At 44.0% G+C, this 21,997-nt stretch overlaps 1 protein-coding gene across 5 annotated transcripts in view; it reads left to right on the forward strand.

Annotated features, from left to right (window-relative positions):
- Window positions 1-21,997, forward strand: part of zgc:77784 (uncharacterized protein LOC402947 homolog) — a 42,995-nt gene that overhangs the window by 16,711 nt on the left and 4,287 nt on the right. For 4 of the 5 annotated variants that reach the window (XM_068716117.1, XM_068716136.1, XM_068716144.1 and 1 more), the window contains exons 3-21: window positions 2,212-2,369; window positions 3,527-3,647; window positions 3,733-3,871; window positions 5,189-5,316; window positions 7,773-7,897; window positions 9,355-9,526; window positions 9,968-10,173; window positions 11,929-12,010; window positions 12,240-12,408; window positions 14,307-14,473; window positions 14,806-14,927; window positions 15,120-15,336; window positions 15,859-15,977; window positions 18,501-18,681; window positions 19,107-19,319; window positions 20,208-20,250; window positions 20,336-20,472; window positions 20,547-20,834; window positions 21,590-21,731. In XM_068716117.1, the coding sequence (XP_068572218.1) occupies window positions 2,212-2,369; window positions 3,527-3,647; window positions 3,733-3,871; window positions 5,189-5,316; window positions 7,773-7,897; window positions 9,355-9,526; window positions 9,968-10,173; window positions 11,929-12,010; window positions 12,240-12,408; window positions 14,307-14,473; window positions 14,806-14,927; window positions 15,120-15,336; window positions 15,859-15,977; window positions 18,501-18,681; window positions 19,107-19,319; window positions 20,208-20,250; window positions 20,336-20,472; window positions 20,547-20,834; window positions 21,590-21,731 (2,929 nt within the window). The remainder of the gene's footprint in view (window positions 1-2,211; window positions 2,370-3,526; window positions 3,648-3,732; window positions 3,872-5,188; window positions 5,317-7,772; window positions 7,898-9,354; window positions 9,527-9,967; window positions 10,174-11,928; window positions 12,011-12,239; window positions 12,409-14,306; window positions 14,474-14,805; window positions 14,928-15,119; window positions 15,337-15,858; window positions 15,978-18,500; window positions 18,682-19,106; window positions 19,320-20,207; window positions 20,251-20,335; window positions 20,473-20,546; window positions 20,835-21,589; window positions 21,732-21,997) is intronic. The other variant, XM_068716126.1, reaches the window with a different exon arrangement.

Consider the following 21,997-nt stretch of genomic DNA (forward strand, 5'->3'; position numbering starts at 1 on the left):
TTTATATATATATATATATATATGCACTTGGTTGTTTGCATACGTGATTTAATGCTAAAAGACTGTGTGACCTTTAGGCAGTGAGCATCCTCACCATTTGATGATCTACAGAAATGGAAATAAAGAAACAGCGTTGTGTATTTCAGGGAAGAGATAGTCGCTGTTCACCGCGCACACAACGAGGCTGTGAAGGCAGACTGGTCTGCGCGATGACGTCTTGTAGTTTCACTTTGACGTATTTTAGATTGTAGAATAAAATATTAAAGTCTCTTAAGCTCGGGTTAACCTCACATCGTGTTGCAGGCATCCAACCACAAACTCTGTTGACTTTTAGTCAAGGGAACCAGGAGCGCAAAAATGTTCAATTCATTTCCGGGTGTTAGGAATAATTCCTGCACCACTCTTATTACATCATATTTAGAAATGGTTCAAAATGTGCTTTGTTGGAACAAGCACTGTGAAGCTGGTGTGCTCATTAGGTTAGCATACAGAGGGATGGAGGGGGGGGGGGGGATTCTGTGATCTTGACCTTTGCAGCAGGCAAACAGTAAAGAATATCATACATATATGCTAATGTTACATTTAACCTGTGATCAGGTTTCTGTGCTTTTAACCCCATGTTGGTACATCCACAGTCCATCTCCTGCTACCCGTAGAAGAACCATGTTGACAGCGGTGTTGGTTGTTAGCCAGCAGCTAAGACCGGCATGTGTTAAAATGTGCTACGTGCAAATAGACATTTAAACAGCATTTATACTCGCTTCAAAGAAAGTTCACTTATTTATGAATGCTGTAAATGCCCATGATTGAGCTATCATGACATTGTAACAATGTGTTTTCTAACCACCCCTAAGCTACTGGCACATCTGTCCATAGAAAAGCGTAATTAAACAAGCAAAACAACGGTCACATTTGTGCGGTCGTGTGCGTAATGTCATACGTTTTTACAAGAGAAAAGGATTTGTGGATGGAGAATAATCGATGAGTTTGGCAAACATAACTTCCCCAAAGCAAAAACAGTGGCGGACAGAGCCGCTATACTTTAAACTCTGATATTTAGCTTGCAACTCAACTCACGGTATAATAATCCATTCCTCACACCCTCAAAACTCCTGACTTTACCGACCTGCGGAGCCTTGTTGCTGTTGGTGAGCTACGATTGGATGATTGCTTTTGGGGGTGTGGTTTTAGGGATTGCTCAATTGACGATGGAGCGCGTCGATGTTTCGTCCGTCGCCATGGATCGTAGATTGACAGAAAAGCAGAGATGATCTTTCATCTTTGTATCTGTGAAAGATCACTAGAATATTCATGAAGGTTTTAATGGGAGATTGTATTGATGGATTATGCACGAATGATAAAAAAAAAATAATTAAAAAAAAAGCCTGTAGGCTGTAGATACAGGATGTGGTCCACCATGAAGAGTAAAACCATTTGGGTGTGTGTTTGAAAATGTGAGCCTGTCAGCATTCAAGTATGAGTTTCTATTGTACAGGAGGGCTCATGAGAAAGCTCCATTTCACAGTTCACACCGAGGCTTTCATCTGTCAATCACCGGCGAAGATTAGAAGATATCAAACGCCGCCGCGTCAAAGTCCTCCCATCCCGTCGTCATCCACAGGGTTAGGAGAGTGCAAACTTCAGGGGTGACGCCAGGATAGACTTCCTGCTCAGGGCTGATTTTAGCGTTTCAGATTTGTAAGATAACATTTGGAATCAGAGACACAATCCCTTCGTTAATGCACAGGCCATTTTTATTATTTTTTTTCTCCCTCACACATGGGCTAAATTATGGATGTGCTGTTATTTGTTTACTCCATGTTGGACTGAGAGATGTGCATTATTCATCTGCTCTGACAGGAGAGACATCATCAGAGTAGGGAAACACAGGCCTGGGAAAACATTAAAACAGAGCGCAGCCTAACAAGGACGTCGCTGGGATTTGAGCAGTCATGCACATGCAAACACAGTAATTGACTTTCTCTTGATAAGCCTGTTTTCAGCCAACCCTCTGCAAGAAGACGGTTCACTCAAAATAAATAAGTGGAAATGATTTCCAAGACGAATACGTGTTTCTTTTGAAGACATCGGTCATGCGTCTGCGCTGCTGCTCACCGATCTGTGGGTCTGATTTTGCAGGCTTTGTTTTTGAGCACATCAGACGGACAGGGCTTCTGAAGCTAATTAGATTTCTTTGTGTTTTCTTCTCAGTCCTGAGAGATGATTTCCGGCAGGCCCCGAGCGACGTGGTGGTGGCTGCCGGCGAGCCGGCGGTGTTGGAGTGTGTGCCTCCACGCGGTCACCCTGAGCCCACCGTGTCCTGGAAACGCAACAACGTCCGAGTCAGCACCAGGGACGGCCGCATCTCGGTGAGTTCAACGCGAACACCGAACGAGGACTGAGCGGCTCCGGCTTCCAGAACCCATTTAACCTCCTCACCCCTCCGTGTTCAGCCAAGCATCCGCCAAGAGCAAATCCAAAATCCTAAAAATGCCCCACTAGAGCAAATGTGTATGAATCCATGACTGAAATCCCCAAACACCTTCTAAATGTACTCCTGAGACACAGCCTGACGCTCTGTTGTCTTTTCATGGGATTGTTTGACGACAATAGAAATATATAGAATATCACCATCTTTTAAAGGGGAAATCAGAAGTGCACATGGCCAAAGAATAGCTGAAATGAATACAAATTATATTTAAACAGGAAATGTTATCTAAAACATCAATCATGAGACGTGATCTTCTTCAGAGCTTCTTTATAAATCCACCGTTTATTCAGCGTTGCTGGGGGAAGGCAGAGACACTCATTTACCGTGACAATAGATTCAATTCAGACACCTTTTGCTCTCTGTAGACTGGAGAATGTCTCTGATCTTGATGTAGCTTTTGTCCTCTCATGTGTAAAATCAACAGCCGGACACAAGCTGCAGTGTTTACATCAGTGACAGAGGAATGATGGAGGAAGGATTCAACCTTTTGATTAAGCAAACCAACAATTCCACACATCAAAGTACTCCAGTAGAAGAAACCCGTTTTGCACTGAATGTGTTACTCAAATGAAAGTACTTATGTATTACTGGTAAAATATACTAAAAGAACCTAAAGTAGAAGGACATTTGTCCCTGTGAGTGTTACAGTATTAAACATATTATTGGGTTATCATTACTGACAAATTAATGTGTAAGCAGCATTTCCCTTATACGTTTGTATGAAAAATGGGAATCTTCAAAGTAACTATAGCATTGAAATAAATGTAGTAGAGCCAAAAGTACAATATTTCACTCTCTATTGTATTAGAGTAGAACATACATTATACTAATGCTTGAGTGAATGTACTTAGTTACATTAGACCACTATCCAGAAATGACTAGTACTTTGATTATGAAGTATTTACAGTACACAGAGACAAACAGTGGATTGTCCATTACAGGCGTTAATGACAGCGATGGGTTAGTGTCTGTCTGTTGTCTTCACTCAGCACACCTGGATCACTCTTCTCCTGAACGGTCGCTGCTGTTTTTCAGATGCGTGGGGGCAAGCTGATGATCTCTCACACCAGGAAGAGCGATGCTGGCATGTATGCTTGTGTGGGCACTAACATGGTTGGAGAGAGGGACAGCGACCCTGCGGAGCTGGTGGTGTACGGTGAGTGGAGAGTGGAGAGCAGCAGCACCGGGCCCTTTACGGAGCGCAAGATGAACACGCTTGATGCCCTTCCTTTCTCCTGCAGAGCGCCCTGTGTTGGTACGGAGGCCGGTGAACCAGGTGGTGGTGGAGGACGACACCGTCGACTTCCTGTGTGAGGTCCACGGAGACCCCCCTCCCACCGTCCGATGGCGCCGGGAGGAAGGGGAGCTTCCCCGCGGGAGGTGAGAGAGACGGACATGAGCCCAGACCAATAGAGAGAGTCAGACGGGTAACGCACACGCGCTGAATAAGAAATGCAGCTTCACCGGGGGAAAAGTGCGTTTGATTATGAACACGTGTGACCCAGAAATATGTGGAGTAATTGTTCATCCGACCAAAGAGGATTAGAAAGTTTTCATAATTCTCCTGTGACCAATTTCATCCTTTTTTTCCCGTCTAAACTCAACATAATGTATATTTAACTGCATCTATTAGATAATTACATTTTTTTTCAATTTGCGATATTACATTACTGTAAAACTTAATACTATAAACCCCAAAAAATACCACTTACAGAGAGCTCATTACTCATAGGCCTACATATGTTGAGCTGAGGTTATACATTATACATGTAGGTGTTCCATACCTATACTTTGTTTATTTATTGGATTAATAATGCATGTTCTCCCTGCAACACTGCTCTTGTTGAATATATTGTCCTATTATGGCGCTGACACTGGTATCAGATTTAATGCCAAAAATAGAATAGTGAAATGATAATTCAATGTAAAAAAAGGTAAAACTAAGTAGATTATTTTAAAGTTTGAAAAAAAAGATAATTTGTGGTTTTATAGGTTCATTGTTTCCTTTGTTTCCATGCTAAACTAAGCTAAGCTAACCATCTCCTGGCTTCAGCACCAATGTGCAGACATGAGAGTCTATTTGTCCACTTTGAAATCATGAAATGGTTGTTTTTCATGTCTGTAAAAAGCTAAATTATATCCTGTCTTTCATCTTTTCCTTGTTGTCTTTTATCTTGCGTTTCTTTTATCTTTCCCTACGATGGTTTACGACTCGATGAAGTGAAGTGAATTATACCGGTTTGGTTCATTGTGTCTCTTGCACAGACAAAGACAGCAGAATTAGCTTTCTGTACTCTGGTTGTGTTTGGTATAGCAGATAATTCTCTGCAAGCTCCATCTTAACTTCCATCTACTGTTAAGAGATAAAACGCTGTTTTTCCAGAATCGAGTGACAAATCCGAAAATAATAATGTGAGATATGTGAGATAATCCTACTTGTTTCTAATTGATTTTCAGCTGTTCCAAGGAATTTCCAGGAACCAGTGACAATATCTCAGGCAGATCATGCACACTGTTCTGGTTGTTTCAAGATAAAGTCACTTGAAAATCCTTTTCAACAGGTTGATTGACAAGGAAAGAAATGACATTATATTATACAAGATTTTCTTCGCTTTTTGTAGATATGTACGGCCAAATTAGTTTTTTGCTATCCTTCTCTGTTTGATCTTTCACTATCTCTCATTTTCTCATTCCCAGGTTTGAAATCCGCAACGGCAACAGCCTCCATTTGTTCCGCGTGAAAGAGCAGGATGAAGGGACGTACACCTGCACATCCGAGAACAGTGTGGGCAAGACGGAGGCCTCGGCCATGTTGCAAGTCCACGGTAAGAACTACGTCATGCATATTGTATATGCGCGTGACACACACACACACACACACACACGTACTTAGGCATGCATAAAAAAAAAGCTCATGTTCATGCATACAGGCACATGGCAACAGAATTATGCCAAAGCCGGCTCCCATTTCATGTCCAATGCTCTGTGTTTTTGTATCAGTGAATCTTTGCGAGTCCCTGTCCAGCGGTGCTGCCAGGAGCTTATGCTAAACCGTATGGATTACGCCATTTGACAGATGTTTGCTAGATGTGTGCTTTAACTCACTGCCAGAGAGCAGTCCCAGTATTAATAAGACATGACTCCCTCCCTCTCTCTTCCTGTCTCTTTATCTCCCTCCTCTCGCCTCCTCGCTCTCTCTGTGCCCTTTTTCTTTCTCCGTGTGTGTCTCGGTTTAAATAGTCTCAGACGACTTTATCCACTAATGCTTTTATCAGTGTAAATGAAATCCAAACCGAGCAGATTTTCATTCATTCATTCTGCTGCTGCTTCTTCTTCTTTTCTTGCTATCACCGGTTTTGTTTGGTAGCTCAGCGTTTCAGATACCTCATTAATTTTCCATTTCTCTCCATCCTGTTTCAAACCCTATCATCTTTCCAGTCGGCCCTTTCCGTAAGTTCATTTTCCATCTCATTCTTCTCAAAAAAAAAAGGCATTTGTTGCTCAGTTATTTCTGAAATAGTGCTCTTGTGTGTACGGTGTTCTTAACCGTTTTAAAATAACAACCAATGGGTGTAAACAAATTCCTCCATTAGGCACCGAACTGTTGACAACATGCCTGTTGCTGCAGCCCAGCGTTACGTTAGCCTCAGACACAGTGACCTAATGTACAGCAGATCAAGGACTCCTGTCAAACGCACACCTCTGCTTTGTAGAGTGTGTCAGGACAGTGTGACACCAGGGCCAGCCCTTCACCTTCACCTTCACCTTCACCTTCACCGCTGCAGTCAGTCACAATGCAGCTGCGAGGTTTTTAACTACAACCTTGTCTTGATCTCCTCTTTGTAAGTAAACACATGGTTTTGACCTCAGGTTACGCTACTGGTACATTCAGGAATTAAGCGATTGTTGTATTATTAGAACCATTTTGGATGGATTACATGTCCTTTTTCATACTGAATAATAATACAGAGCTGCAGAAGAAATGATGCTACTATTACTCGTAAACTTTAAAGTGTAAAAATGTAGAAAGTAGAGATTAGTGAACTGAGATATTCAAATGCAGGTGTTGAGTGATCTGATAATCGTCAGATAACATCCAAAAACAGCAGAGAAGCAATAAATCAGAGACAAAGTCTGTGGAGGCTTTTAATAATTCCCACTATAGGCACCATTCTTTGTTATTAATATCTCCCCAAATGGCAAATCTTCTCTCCCACACAGTCTATATGTAGCTTCTTCATACGAAGCTATTTCACACCACTTGCTGCGAGACTTCCAAACTTCAATCTAAACTACAAAATGTAGTTCAATGTACTTTGTACTGCCCAAAATCACTAGATTCCATTCAAGAATCATCTAAACGGCCTAAATAGATGAGACCAATCTAAGTGTATGAGACTGACACGCTGGATTTGTTTGAGCATTATCTGAAGAAAAGAAAATTCACAAAAACATAATCGAAACACTTTGATATCGACGAAAGCGTGAGACGTCTTCAGTGTTTGGGAACATGCTCTTAGTGGGAACATTACAACACAACAGAGGTGACTCAGACACGTTGTGTACTGAGTCAAATCTGTGTTTGCATTCTCTGTTGTGTGTGTGTGTGTGTGTGTGTGTGTGTGTGTGTGTGTGTGTGTGCGTGTGAATATGCGCCGCACAGAGATTCGTAGCGAGCATGAATCCTGGCTGGAGAAGCTTCTCATGCGACGGGCAGCGTGAGCCAATTATTCAGGCGGGAGGTAGAAGGTGGTGGTCAGTGTGAATCCACAGAGGGTGTGACGAGGCGGCTAACGCAATGATCTGACCCGAGCTGGAAATTGGGAGCTCTGCCCAGACCTTTCCCAAAATAACTTGAGTAAATGTCAGCCGAACGCCGGCGCCTTGCGCCGTGATGATTTATTATTTTCAGAGGACACCGAGGTGACGTCTCTCATTAGAGATGAGAGGGCGGTGGAGAGTGTAGTGATGGATCAAAAAGCTCAGAAGGTTAAAGAGGGAACTCTTAAATCTCTGCTTGTTAGGAGCTGATGAGCGCTTCATCGATACAGGTCAGGCTTCAAAGACACAGCGGAGAGTAACTGAGTACATTTTCTCAAACCTGAACAACAAACAATGCCTTTACTTCTAATACTTCTGCACTAAAGGCTTTTACATGCATTTGACATTGTTTTGCTGGTACTTGTATTCAAGTAAAAGAATACTTCTCCAAAGGACTTTGACAGGGTTCCATGCAGATGTAAAGGGTTTTAATGTGCGGATACCTCTTTCCCTTCTCCAGTACCGCCTCAGATTGCCACGAAGCCCCGAGACCAGATTGCCACCCAAGGGAGGAGCATCACCTTCCAATGCGGCACCACAGGAAACCCTCCACCTGCCATCTTCTGGCAGAAAGAGGGCAGCCAGGTAAGGGAGGCTGGTGCAGGGAACAAGAGATCCTCTACTGCTGCATATTGCAGCTCCATCCTGTACAGTTAATTCCTGTGTACGAATCACATATGAATACATTTGTTCTCCAACAAGCCTCAGGTTGTTAATCAAGTGTGGTTTGGGGGGGGATTCTTTTTCTTTTTTTTACTCATCCAACAAGCACAGTTTCACTTTGTCTTTGTTTCAAAGGCGAGAAAGACTCACCACAACATAAACAGGTTTTGTCCGATTTAGTCCTATTCTCTTTTCTGACACTTAGCTCACACTTATGAAGACACTTCTTACTAAGAGAAATGGGCAAGAGGCAAACAAGAGAGTGTAGCACATTTGCATTTGGCTCAGCGATGCGAGGAGACACAAAGTGTTGGAAGGCGTCGCGGTATTGCGTTGGCGAGGAATGTTTCTCCCGCTTGCGACCGCAGTGTAAGAGTGTAGTGACGAGGGTGAAGGAGGGAGTAGGAAAGGAAGGAGGGAGAGGTGACAGGAAGTACACCAGGTGTGGAAACTGCTTCTTCTTCGGGGCGAAGCTGCCGACAAACGCCGTCCTCCTTCCACATTGTGCCCAACTATAAATACCCTGTTGCTCAACAGCAGCTGGGTTCAGTGACTTGGAGGAGCAGCCTCAGATGTTTTTTCAGAAGCTTGTCGGAGAGCCAACAGGAAGTTCAGCCACAGATTTTGTGAATAAGCTTCCGTCTGCAGGATGGTTGAGGCCCGGCTTGGATGTTTTTGGAGCTTTTTGCTGTATTTGGGGGATTATCTGTAGCCTTATAACCTAGGTCCCTCCACCAAAGCCTAAGCCTCTTAGAGGAATGAAATGTATGGCTGAATGGATTGATGGATCCCTTCCCCCTTGTTCACATCCATCTCACTTACAATAAAAAAAGAATGGGACAGATATAAAATCATGTTAATGGGCATTATCCCCCCCCCAATAAAAACATACAACCACCTCTTCCTGTTCGTTTGAGCCATGCTAGTGTCGGTCCACCATCTTGGTCCAGACTGAAACATCTCTCTACTATTGGATGCATTTTTTGTAAAAGACAGTTTTCCAGGTTTTCCTCTTTTACCACCATGAGGTTTGTGGGAAAACCAGTGCCAAGAAATCTGTGACAGACATTCATTAGAGTTCACGTTTCATTCAGCGCCACAATTAAGTACAAATTTCCTTTTGTCCAATATTTTTGACTAACCACTTAAAATCATTACCATCAGCTGTATGTTCCAATGCTAACACGCTAAGCTAAGAAGGTGAACTTGGTTAACGTCACACCTGCTGGACGTCAACGTTAGCATTGCTAGCAGCTCGCTTGGCTGTGTTCAGAAGTTTCCGTCCACACAACCTTCCTTCTAACAATTAGAATGCAAAAACAACTCCAGAAGACCCAAAGCGGTGGTCTCTGTGTTCATTGTTCTGTCTGTGTGTCTAGATGCTGCTGTTCCCCGGCCAGCCACCGTCACAGTCTGGTCGCTACTCTGTCTCCATGAGCGGAGAGCTGACCATCGCCGACGTCCACCCAGATGACTCTGGTTTCTACATCTGCCAGGCCATCAGTGTAGCAGGAAGCGTGTTGACCAAGGCGCTGCTGGAGGTGGAGGGAGGTGAGACCTCAGTCCACACAGTCGGGTTTAAACCAGGGGGAGGTGTACTCTTTATTCTGTACAATCAGCTAATGAGGAGAAAACATATTAATTACTAAAGTAGGTGCGTCACAATAAGGCTCATAAAAACCAAGAAAGAACACAGTTATAGACCTCATGCTGGATGAGCAATGAATTTCAGGCTTAATGTTCCTCCTCAGGCTGCTTGTAAGCACCAGATTTAAGCTTCTTTTTTTTTTGCTATTCATGCAGCCCATTATTTTCTGCCTACTAAGCATCTAATGTATTTCCCCCCTTTGCACTCTTAACAGCTGGCCACTTTATAATCTTATTTTCTATATGCTTTTTTTCCCTACTCTCTCAAGTGTGTTTTTCTCCACTGTATAGCTAACCAGAAGAGAGACAATAATGTTCTGCCTCCTCTCCCCTTAAAACGGGTAGGTCCTTCAGGTCGCGTCCCGCCGATTATTCGCCAAGGTCCGGCCAATCAGACCGTACCTCGGGGTGCGACGGTGCAGCTGCACTGTCGTGTGAACGGAGGGCCCTCAGTCAAGATTGCATGGGAGAAGGATGGAGAGAGACTTCTGGGAAATAAACCTCGACTGATCTTGATGGAGAATGGCACTTTGCAAATCACAGACATAAAGGTGTGTGGGTGTGTGTGTGTGTGTGTGTGTGTGTGTGTGTGTGTATGTGTTAAGTGGGTGTCATTTATTGGAAAAGGCGTGAAAAGGATGAGTTTAGCTGTTACACTGAAGAAAAAACGGACTGCAAATCTTTCTGTCTGCTCTCTGGCCTTCTTTCACTTTCTCTGCGGCCCACATGGCAAAATAGTTTTTTCCTTTTCCATTACATATTCCGTTTTCGTTTGTAAAATTAAGGTGAGACTGAGATTCAAAGACCAATCTCTCTAAGGTAAAGCATATCTCTCCGGCGCAATTATGTGCTCATGCGGTGTGTAATTGTAATGTTAATGAAGGCGCTTGTTTGTAAATGTTAATGTGTTCTGCTTTGATGGAAGAGCAGTCAGCGGGCGCCTTTGTGGTGTAACCCCACCTGGAGGTCAGCGGGAGCGCGTAGGACGGAGCTAAAGCGGCATCGCTTTCGTTAATCGACTGGCGATGGATGATTAATCATCTGACCGGCTTTTAATTGCTTCTCCTGCCCCGCCTATGCTTATTCACTTCCTCTCTCTCTCTCTCTCTCTCATCCTCTTTCTGCGGCTTTGGTGCCCAGCAAAACTTGGAGCATTAAGGTTTGGTCCAGTGCACCACTGAGGCTGGGGAAATCTGCCATGCCAATGTGCTCAACGGAACAGAAGAGATGCATTAGTGTGGCATCGAGGGGATGACAAGGGAGAAGGAAAGCAGAGAGAGGGAATGGAGACGACGAGCGAGGGACTAAAAATATTTACCCTGCCGATGCCCCTACCCGCCATCAATATTTTAGCAGCAGTTGAAGTCATCTAAAGAAGTTCACCTGCCCACACGCCGTGCTGTCTGTCAGCCAGAGGTCAGCGCTGCGGCGGATGATCTCATATGGTCTGATGATGGTTCCAGCAGACTGGCTCTCAGCCAGGACGGGGCTGGAGCGAACGCCAGGGGTGTCAGCCAAGCGTGAAAGCATATACAGGTCTTAATGTAAACAGGAGGGCATGGTACAGTAGCGCCTCAGGGTTTGTGTAGCGATGGAGCTTTTAGAGCTATTGGGGCTGAGGTTGAAGAATACTGAGAGGGTTTAGGTATGCATGGATTACATGCGATAAGAATGACGGCAAACCACCACACAGCAGTGGTCAAAGAGGTATTAGATCCTTTACTTAAAGCTGAATTATAACCCGACTGCAGTTCCCCCCCAGCTCTACTGACTCAGCTCATTGTTAACGTTTCATCACCTTTATGTTTTGGTTGTTTTCACTCTACTGCTCTTATCAACATCAGGCAGCCGTTTGCATTGAAAAAGCACCAAACAGCAGATAGACAAAGTAAGCAGAGTGGAACAATTTTAGCAGCTAAAGAGACAGATGTTTCCCTCAGGAGTTGGTGGAGACCAAAAAAAGAGGTAACACGAGTTACGACCCACATTCAAATCTGTAAAGTAAGTAGTACCTATGCAGATAAATGTCGGATCAACCTGGGTATCAAACATGCAGTGTTTCCCTCTGAAATGTAGGGGAGTAGAAGAACATAATATGGAATGGACTTGAGTAAATGTATACTCTTCTACTGCCAGACGGATTGAGGATAGGTTTATTTTGCTGTAGAGATTGGTGGACTAAACATTATTTCAGTCATCTAAATAAATCCCAACCATCCTTTGAAAAATTAAAAACCGCTTGCAGCATTTGTTCTTTCCTTTTCTTCCCGACGTCTGTCTCAAACGTTAACTGCCGTTCCACACAGGACACGGACTCGGGGATGTACACGTGCGAGGTATCCAGCGCCACAGGGGAGTCGAGCTGGAGTGGGATGTTGACTGTCAGAGGTACTCACGCCAAAACTCTCCACACTCTGTCTCGCTGTTACACTTCACACTCTGTCACTCTCGCGCGACACCTCCGTGCTCAAGAAACTACACATTGTGTTCATAAGAGCGCAGTCTGCAGCCGCAACCGCACAGAACCCGCTCAAGTTTTTCGGCAAACATGCTGACCACGATCCGTCTATCGTTGTGGGTTTAACGGTGCTGTTTTTCTCCCTGTTTGTGTGAGCAGAAGATGGAGTCTCCTCTGTATCCAGAGCTTCTGAGTTCATCCAGCTTCCGGGGCCTCCACAGAAGCCGGTAGTGACGGAGGTGACCAAAAACACCGTCACCCTTACCTGGCAGTCCAACCCTCACGAAGGAGGGGCCGCTGTTACCTGCTACATCATCGAGGCCTTCAGGTGACACACTGATACAGGATGAACTAACACCTCCATGTTGTCTTTAAGACGTATGAAGCTACTGCAGCGCGTTAAAATCCACCGACCAGCAGCTCTAACACTCACTAATTCATGTTCATGTTTACGGGGAGTTATGTGCAAGCATCTGCAGCTATTTCAATTCTATCCACGCTCTGCTCTGTTTCATTTCGTTTGCATTCTGACTGCTCCACCATAATGAGGTCTTCTTCATTTAGAGTCATTAGAGTTCGGAACACGACTCATCCCCGCCTGAGGGAGAGACGGTTCTGTTAAGTGACGTCCCGAAGTGAAACCGTGACACTCGCTGCATCAGTATTTAGCCGCGGCAATCCCGAGGAGAGCCGTAGCGGCTCTAACAACCGACCGGAGGCTTTAGTGAGACGGACAGTGAGTGAAAGAGGAGACAATTACTGCAGTGGTCAGCTCGACGGCTCTGTCCTGTCCTGGGGCAAAGGAAGGAGGGGATGCAAGCCCGGTTGGACAGTTCACTCATTACAGAAGCGAGGGAGAGGGTGCAGGCCGAGTGTGCGCACACACACACACACACACACACACACACACACACACACACACACACACACACACACTAAAGTCGAGTTAGACAGAAAGCTCAGTGTGGCAGACTTGCACGCAGAGCTGATGATGAAGATCCACTCACTGCTGCACGCTCCACCGCCAACAAATTGTTTGTTTTCAGGCTTCAGCGGGAACAAAGAAAGACGTGCAACCCAGTATTTTACACAGTAAATAACTGCACTAACATTTACGTTTCCAATTTAAAAGAGAAGAAATCTTGAAGGGGGATTAATGTTAAAGCAGTCCACTGTTTCCGAACCCATTTACAGATGCAATTTATTTAAAAAATAAATAAAAGCGGGATGGCTCTGTTTAAATGGAAAAGCTGTTTCTCTGGAGAACATTTAGTGGGAAAAGGTGGCAGAGGAAGAAACACTGATGATAGGAAAATGCTGTGGCCTGCTTGTTGTAATTACTTTGCCATTTTCCCCTCCACGGAGTTGAGGGAAATGTTAAATTGTGCTCATGCTGCTTGATAGTCACCCGTCTCTGCACAGCGTCGGGCCCCGTCGGATCCTCGCAGGACCCATTCGGCAGCCGTCGTTCTAAAAAATAAAGGAATAAAAAGCGTCAGTGTATCCGTCCGCACGCTGACACCAGCCAGTTATTAGAGGAACAGAACCTCTTCGATCCAAGCAGTCAGCTGATGTAACATCCATTCATTCATCGACGTTGTGTGAGGTTGCTCTGCATGCCTGCCACTGTCCTTGTTGTTCAAAGGACTTGTTAGACTTTTGTTTTTGTTTTTGCTTTCATGCAGAGTTAGATGAGGAAAATCAATACCACACTTCTCATCTAACTCTATGCAAGAAAGCCGATAAGTAAAAAGGCACATTTCCCAAAATGTCAATCAATGGCTTTTAAGATACCAACCAATGCTGAACTATCATGTTATCTGACATCAAAATTGGCACCTTTTTCACAATTTTCTGACCAAACAATTTATCAATAAAAAAAACAGCAACAACCTTATCCCAACGAATTGATGTCAATACATTAAGATAACACACTTTGTTTTCTCATAATCAAAAGATTGCAACCAATGTTTTCATATCTTAATAAAAGTAACCAGTTGTATTATTACTTCAAATTTCAATCTCTGGAGCTGACGTTTGCCTCGCTCCACTTCCATCAGTCTGTCAGGCTATCAACAACGAGCCGAGAGCCGAGCCCAGCCGGCCGTTATCTCAAGAGAGCGTGATGATGAAGCCGCGCTCAAGATAACAGACATGAACACAATGCTCACAGAGGGCAGCGCATTATTAGACCATTGAATTGTTTTCATTTCCTTTTTCCTTCAGCCAATCAGTGGGCAGCACCTGGCAGACGGTGGCGGACCATGTGAGGCAGGAGAGGCACACGGTGGTGGGACTCTTCCCCAACACCGTCTATCTCTTCATCGTCAGAGCGGTCAACTCTTACGGCCTCAGCGACCCCAGCCCGATCTCTGAGCCCGTCAGGACGCAGGGTGAGCTGTATGAGCAGAAACCCGTCTTTTTCTCGTTACGCTCTAGTGTAATATGAGCCCTATTGTACAATCTTGATTGCAGTTTATATTTCTGAAGAAACAAATCAGAGATACTGAGGCTGGCACCCGGATAATGAGCTTCATGGTTTAGAAGAACGTGCTTTTCATGTGCAATCTCAAAACTAATTGCTCGCTCAGTGGGAAGCTCTTCTGCCGTGAGCAATGTTGAATTTCATCTAAAAGCTTCGCTTTTTTTTTGCTGAATAGTTGCTATTCAGCAGTTTGTTTTTGTGTTTTTGGCCCGGCCTGACTGTATCTCTGTGTCGCTTTAGATGGGAGTCCGACGGAGCAGGGTGTGGACCACAGACAGGTGCAGAGAGAGTTAGGAGAGGTGTCTGTCTACCTGCAGAAGCCTGTGGTTCTGTCTCCAACCAGCGCCAGGATTTCTTGGACCGTGAGTTGAACACTTGGCTGAAAAGTCTAGTTTTCAAAGTCGGCTTTGAGAGTGGGGAGGACACGCTAATCTCCAAACGTTAACTTCAAAAACTCCCTCAAACATTACGTGACACAAACAGATTAACTTGAAGTACAAACACAGCCGCTTCTGCTTTTCATGACCGATGTAAATGTGAAACTCTGTTCTCAGGTCGCCCTTCAGTCTCGCTACGTTCAGGGTTATCGAATATTTTACCGGACCATCGGCAGCTCCTGGTCGGTCCAGGATGTGGAGGCCACGTCTGACCCCAGCATCGTCCTAGTAGATCTGTACAGCGGTACAGAGTACGAGGTCAAGATACGGCCGTACTTCAACGAGTTACAGGGACACGACAGCCTCATGGTTCTTCTGCGCATGCCTGAGGAGGGTAAGAATCAATAACTCTGTCGATAGCATAGGACTGTAATCATCAAGTCAAGCAGAGGAATTATTAGAGTAGCAGTTGATACTAGTGTCCATAAAGGAGTTCTACAAAGAACATTAGGTGACACATGTGTTTATGGTCCATAATTATTACTTTCCAAAAGGTTTCCTTGAAATAATTATGTGATTTGGCAAGTTATACAGAGACAATGGTCCAATTGGTTCACTTTAAATGAGTTCATTTGCAAGAGTAACAGGTCAGCTGAACATGCAAAAATGAGTTTCCACTAATAAATGAATAATGGATGAATATTTAATTGGATTTAAACGGAGCCTTTCTTTCCAGGACACTTATTTTCTTAAAAAAACAGAAGGAGCAAATGACGTAGTTCTTTCAAGGAAACCTCTTGGACGTGTTTAGGAAATGATCAGGAAATTATGGACCTGTAAAATCGAGCGCTTCCATAAAACTGATATCAGTTCATAAAAATAGAAATGTAATTTTCCCTCTTATCTCTTTGTGCAGTTTTAAGCGCACCACCGCAGGCTGTGTCGGTGGTTCAGCTCACCAACAGCTCCAGCATCAGCGTGTCCTGGGAGCCTCCGCCTCACAACACTCAGAGCGGCATCATCCGAGAGTACAAGGTGAGGCTTCCACCTTCTTCTCCAGCTTTCCACCAGCTTACTCCCCTACAGTCTTTTCCTAATCTGAATTGAGGACCTAAAGAATGTCATTTTTTTAACATTCAAAGCTTCTATTGAAGTTTCGGAATGAATCTTCCATCGTCTGCGTCGTATTCTATGACGTCATCGAAATCCTCCATCAAAATCCTTAATTTGAATTGAAGTGATTCATTGAATTGAATAAGTTAGTCTTTTAAAATAAAGTCAACTTTCTATATAGCGTGTCACTTACATGTAGGTGCAGACTGAGGCTCTAGCTGTGTGTGTGTGTGTGTGCGTGTGTGTGTGTGTGTGTGTGTGTGTGTGTGTGTGTTTGAGAAAGAGTAACAGAAAGGGGGAGGAGAAAGTGGGGGTGGGGGGGGTGAACTATTACAATGTGTCTGTAAGTTATTAATAACCTACTTTGTCCCCCGCCCCGCTCTGACCCGTGATATGTTCTAGTGAGTGTACCCGGTTGTGGGTGAACACCTCTACTGCACCGCCACTGAAATATTATAAATAGTATATCACTCATAATATTAGTGTTGTTTGATCTTTATCTGCAGAAATACAGAAGAGGAGCTGTGCAACCTTTAAATGTTGATTTGGAGTTTGAATGTCAATGTTATGATCAAGCCCTACAATTGGCTTGACTGCAGCTCTCTGCGTATGACGACACCTGACCATCTGTCTTATTGTCTGATGCTTGTTTCTGTCCGTCGATAAAGTGGAACTCCAATCCACGGTATTTTTACGCACTCTCTACTCAGTGGTTTTTCTGTTTAGATACTTATTATGAAGAATAAACAACGCTGATTTGAAGTCACAATTAGTAATTACTCATGCCTCTTATCTGCTGCCAGTACATGCGCTGACTCAGCTTGGTCATCTGATTGAACACTGACTGTCCCTGTCATCTGTGTGCTCCGTGAAAAAAAAAAAAAAAAACACGGACTTCTGATTATCTGTCTTTTAGATTGAGCACAACACTGATTACTAATCATCTGGCTGCTATTCTAAGAATGAAAAAGCAAAGGAACTCGCTGTTCTATTGTTTTGGTTTATTCTTCCCATTTATACGCGTCGAACGTTGTAGAGAAAACCACACGAGTCTGATCGCGAAACACCGGATCCTTCCTGTGTGTGAAAGGCTCATCAGCCGAAGGCAAGGATCACACTTAATCCCCTTAAACTTTCAATTTGCTGAAACTGCACACAATGTTTTATACTAGCCTCCCTGTGGCTTAAATGTTAAAAATGAAATGTCGACTTGTCAGTACAGTGTAACAGGATACATTTTCATCACAAAGACTTGGATTGATTGCAAAGTTAATTCCTCGTACATTATGCAGATCATACCGCAGGTGGAAGGTACCCACGGTAAGAACATGTGCTCAAGTGCTGTACTGAGGAAAATATTGTCCTTTCAGGCCATTAGTCAGTCATTTCTAGACAAAGATTTGAGCTACAAAAGAAACTGTACAACCATTGTCTGAATGTCTGATCCATTGTTGTTGCTTAATTGAGCCAACAGTGTACAAAGTAGTTCAGATGAGCTCCATATTGACCAGCTGCAACGTTAAAACCCGACTCAAAGTCTGCATTTAAAGTTCTTTTATTTTGGAACATTAAATACATGTTGCTGTTGATTTTGTTCAGTATGTTTAAAGCGAGACCAAACAGAAGACGTTCCTCGTCTCACAAATATAAAGTTGAATTTGAAAATTTCAATTTGATACACTCAGCACTACTTGGTCTGGTTTGACCAGTAGCTAATGGTCAACTCTCTGGTAATCTAGTTCATTGATTAATAATATCATCACTAGATCGCTAACATTATAACTTCATTTGCAAAGTTGTAAAAAATATGACTTTAAAGAAATACTTCACCCCCAAAATGATCATTTGTCTGTTAATTATTACAACAAACAAACAACAAAACATCCATTGGTGACAAACTGTCACACAACTGGTGCACTGTAATCAACCTTGAGTTACATAGAATGAATATATTGTAAGCATTGTAACATATGATGTTACTTTTACTGGAAAAAAGTCTTATACCTGCACATGTTTTTGTCAGAAATCCAACATTGGTGATATTTCATTTGAGAGAAACACGTTGAGCACATGAACTGAATACCTAAAGACACCTTCAGGACTCTAAACCTGAACTTCAGGACTCTAAACCTGGACTTCAGGACTCTAAACCTGCACTTCAGGACTCTAAACCTGGACTTCAGGACTCTAAACCTGAACTTCAGGACTCTAAACCCGGACTTCAGGACTCTAAACCTGAACTTCAGGACTCTAAACCTGAACTTCAGGACTCTAAACCTGGACTTCAGGACTCTAAACCTGAACTTCAGGACTCTAAACCTGTCTTTTAACTTCCATCTCTCGCTCTCTCTTATCACATTTTGTCACAGCGGTTGCCTTTATGTGTTTTCATGTTTTTTTGTGAAGACGCACACATTAACCCCCTCCATGTCTGCTGCGGATCAGGTCTGGTGTCTGGGCAGCAGCAGCACGGAGCAGGAGAACCAGATAAACCGAACAGTGGACGGAGCGGTTCTGTCCATCCTGCTGACGGGCCTGTTGACTGACGTCCGCTACTCCGTGGCGGTGGCTGCTGTCACCAGTCTGGGTGTGGGCGCTCAGAGCCCACTTGTCAGCCTGCTTCTCAGTGAGTCACTCAAACTGTTGCAGCCAGTACAGATTGATACACGGCGAGATGTGCTCTCAGCGGGCTCAGTTCACCGCCAATGAAAAATCTGCATGTGGAATGTTGATTACTCTCTGCCGTGTGAATGAACTTTATGACAGCGGCATCCTCAACACCGATGTTCTGAGTGTGAAGCCACAGTGAAGCAACGATGTTTATTCGAGCTGGATTTATAGTCCTGTCAGCTAGTTGTAGCCCACAGGAGGCGAGTTGTGTTCTGTGTTTTCCGACGTCTTTTTCTTCTCCTCTTTATTAAGTCTGCTGCTGTTTCTTTAGAGGAATAATCAAAATCACCTTAAAGCGTCACCAGAACCTCCTACAGCATGGCATAAAAACACAACGAAGAGCAACTCTCCACAATGTCTTCTTCACTGCTTTTCTTTCAGCTCTGCCTCTGGCCAAGGCGCCTGTGAAGAAAGGCGGCGACCTCAGCATATCGGAGCAGATCGCGAGCGTGGTCCGGCAGCCGGCCTTCATCGCAGGGCTCGGCGTGGCGGCGTGGCTGGTGCTGATGGGCTTCAGCGCTTGGCTTTACTGTCGACACCGCAGGAGGAAGCAGCTGGGACACTACACCACATCGTTCGCGTACACGCCGGCAGGTATGTGTTTCAGCATCATGACAGGCGTCGGGTGTTCAAAAGTATTCACTGGAAGAAGTTGCATTTCTGGAATTTGGCATTTGTGGAGTTTTGTTGGGACGATTTCTCCTTAAAGAAAGAACTGTAGCAAAAAGCAGAAAAAAAGGGCCACGATGACGAGCCCCGGTATGGCTTTCAGACACCTTGTTCGTTATAAATCTCTCTTGTCGATGAAAAGGGAAAAGAAAGGCCTCAGTTGTTGTACAGCAAACCGTCAGCTTTTAAAGTGACACGTTCTCAATAGACCGCTGGGAGGATGTCTCCAGCGGTGATGAGTGTTTTCAATTTTACTTTGTACGCACTTGCACTGCAAATTCAGTTAATTAAAATGTATTTATCCCCACTGGGCAGTTTTCATGGCAGGAATAAAGTAAAACCACTGAAGACACAGTAAACAGTAGCCACTGTATGCAGATCAGTGTAGACTGTGATGCCCTTTGGCTCATATTAACATGGAAACACATCAGTTGTTTTCTGACCTTGAGAGACATTTGTCCATGTATAGAAATCCACAATGGACGGCCCAAAGCTTTAAGGAAAAACGGATGCAATTTGATTTTTCCCATAAATATTTCATGGTGACTATTATTGCAACACTAATGACCAAAGATTGTATCATTTCACATTTTAGTATTGAATATATTATATGCAGCTTCATCGATTCATCAAATGACATTTGCATTTGTATGTATTGCAGGCATAATGTAAATAGATGTGTTCATCAGAATATCTTCATAAGATATCGATTTAAATCTGCACTCTTGAACTCTTTCTTTCTTTTTTGGAATGGAGCAAACTTCAGTTTGAAATGTATTTGTCTTCCTGACGACTTGCTTTTTTGTTTTCCAGTTGGCTTTGCTCACAGTGAAGGATCTGGAATCATCAATGGAGGGTAAAGTGAAGACAGTGATTTGATTCAGATCCTGTTGGTGTGTTGGATGTACAGCGGTTGGATATAATCTCACCTCTCTCTCCAGGCCCGGCTTGTTAGGATCCAACATGGGCAACTACCCCTGGCTGGCGGACTCCTGGCCCACTTCAAACCTCACTCACAACAGCAAAGAGTCCGTGAACTGCTGCTCTGGCAAACTGGACTCAGACAGATACTATAACGGTAAGAGCTCTCAGACTGTGAAATGTTCAAATAGATATAATTGTTGTTGTTGTTAATGAACCTTCTCTGCTCAGCAGTCGGCATCATGAACTACCCGAACCAGTCAGGGAAGCGCAGCACAGCGTCCAACGACAGCCCCATCTACAGCACCATCAACACGGCCGCTGAGGACGACCTGCTGGCCTACTACGACACCTACTCCAGCACCTCCTACAACCAGGGCCCCGATCCGTACAGCAGCAACCCAGTGCTGGCCAACGGTGCCCTTGTGGGTCTGGAGCTAGACCTGGACCAGTGGACCATCCAGTCCGGTCACTCTGGGTCTGAATATGCCAAGCTCCAGTATCCTAAGAAAAGCAACGGTGAGGGTTGTGATCCATTTCGTGATGAATCTTGGAGCGACTGTGTAATGAGTATCGTTACCACGGTTACATCCGGTTAAGTACACTTTGCACAATGATTCCACACTTTGGTTTCACTGTTGACCGAAGCTCTTTGATGCATGTTGATTCACACTTTGTATGCCTGCTAAACATTCTACTGTTCGTTGTCTGAATTCAAATGTTGCTACTCAGAGAACAGGCCGGTTAAAGTACAATAGCAGCATTAGCTTCACACCGCCGCTTACTGTACCCTACCACTGATGTAGCAAAGCATCATGTAGTGTATACATGGGCATATGTTAGAAACATGAATTCATTAAAATATGAAGAAATTAAATGAAATCCTATTTATGTATGTGTTTTTTTGTATTAGCTTGTGTTTCTTTTCAGTGTTGTCTTTTGATGTTATATGTGAGGGGCCATAATTCACACGCAGTATAACATACAGCTATAACTCGCATACAGTGACTACGGACGTAAAGCCATGCAAAGTTTAATATGCAGACGTTCTAGGGAACATTAGAGGGCTCTTGAATATACAAAAACGTCACTGAAGAGAAATGTCCTTCACTCGTAAGCAGAGCAAGGAGAAAGACTGGGTTTAAGATGTACGTACTTGAGCATATGTATCACTTCAAACCAGCGACTTCAGCCTCAGGGTCTGCGTGGAGATGATGAGAAGGCAGTGATTATACCTTGTACGCAATGTGACACATTACGTTTTGTGTTCATAGACAAACTGGCGAAGCAGAGGTCCACTGGGTCCTCGTCCAGGTCGGCTCCTCTCACCTGGGTGGATGTTCTGTCGCTGCCTCTTCCTGCCAACAAAGACAGAGGTCACACGAAGACTGACAAAGAGGACGAGCAACAACACAGGTGAGACTTATTTAGACTTATTTTAAGTTAAGGCTTCTCCTAAGAACACAATTGCTTTTCATGCCATCTTAATACTCCGTTTATTTATAGCGTCAAGGCATCTGAGTTCACCTACATGACAGAGAGAGTTAAAGCAGATGGATATCAAACCTGCCCTGTAACTCTGCCAAGGCTGTCAAACAAATCTTGAGTGAAGTTTTGGAGTCTGGGGAGTTTTCAAATTAACAACAGTTGTGTCTGCAGGCAGTGAGTAGATTGAGCTGTGG

The sequence above is a fragment of the Cebidichthys violaceus genome, unplaced genomic scaffold (genome assembly GCF_023349555.1).
Source record: "Cebidichthys violaceus isolate CVI_PGR_0920_01 unplaced genomic scaffold, fCebVio1.0.p SCAF_1, whole genome shotgun sequence".
NCBI classification, from domain to species: domain Eukaryota; kingdom Metazoa; phylum Chordata; class Actinopteri; order Perciformes; family Stichaeidae; genus Cebidichthys; species Cebidichthys violaceus.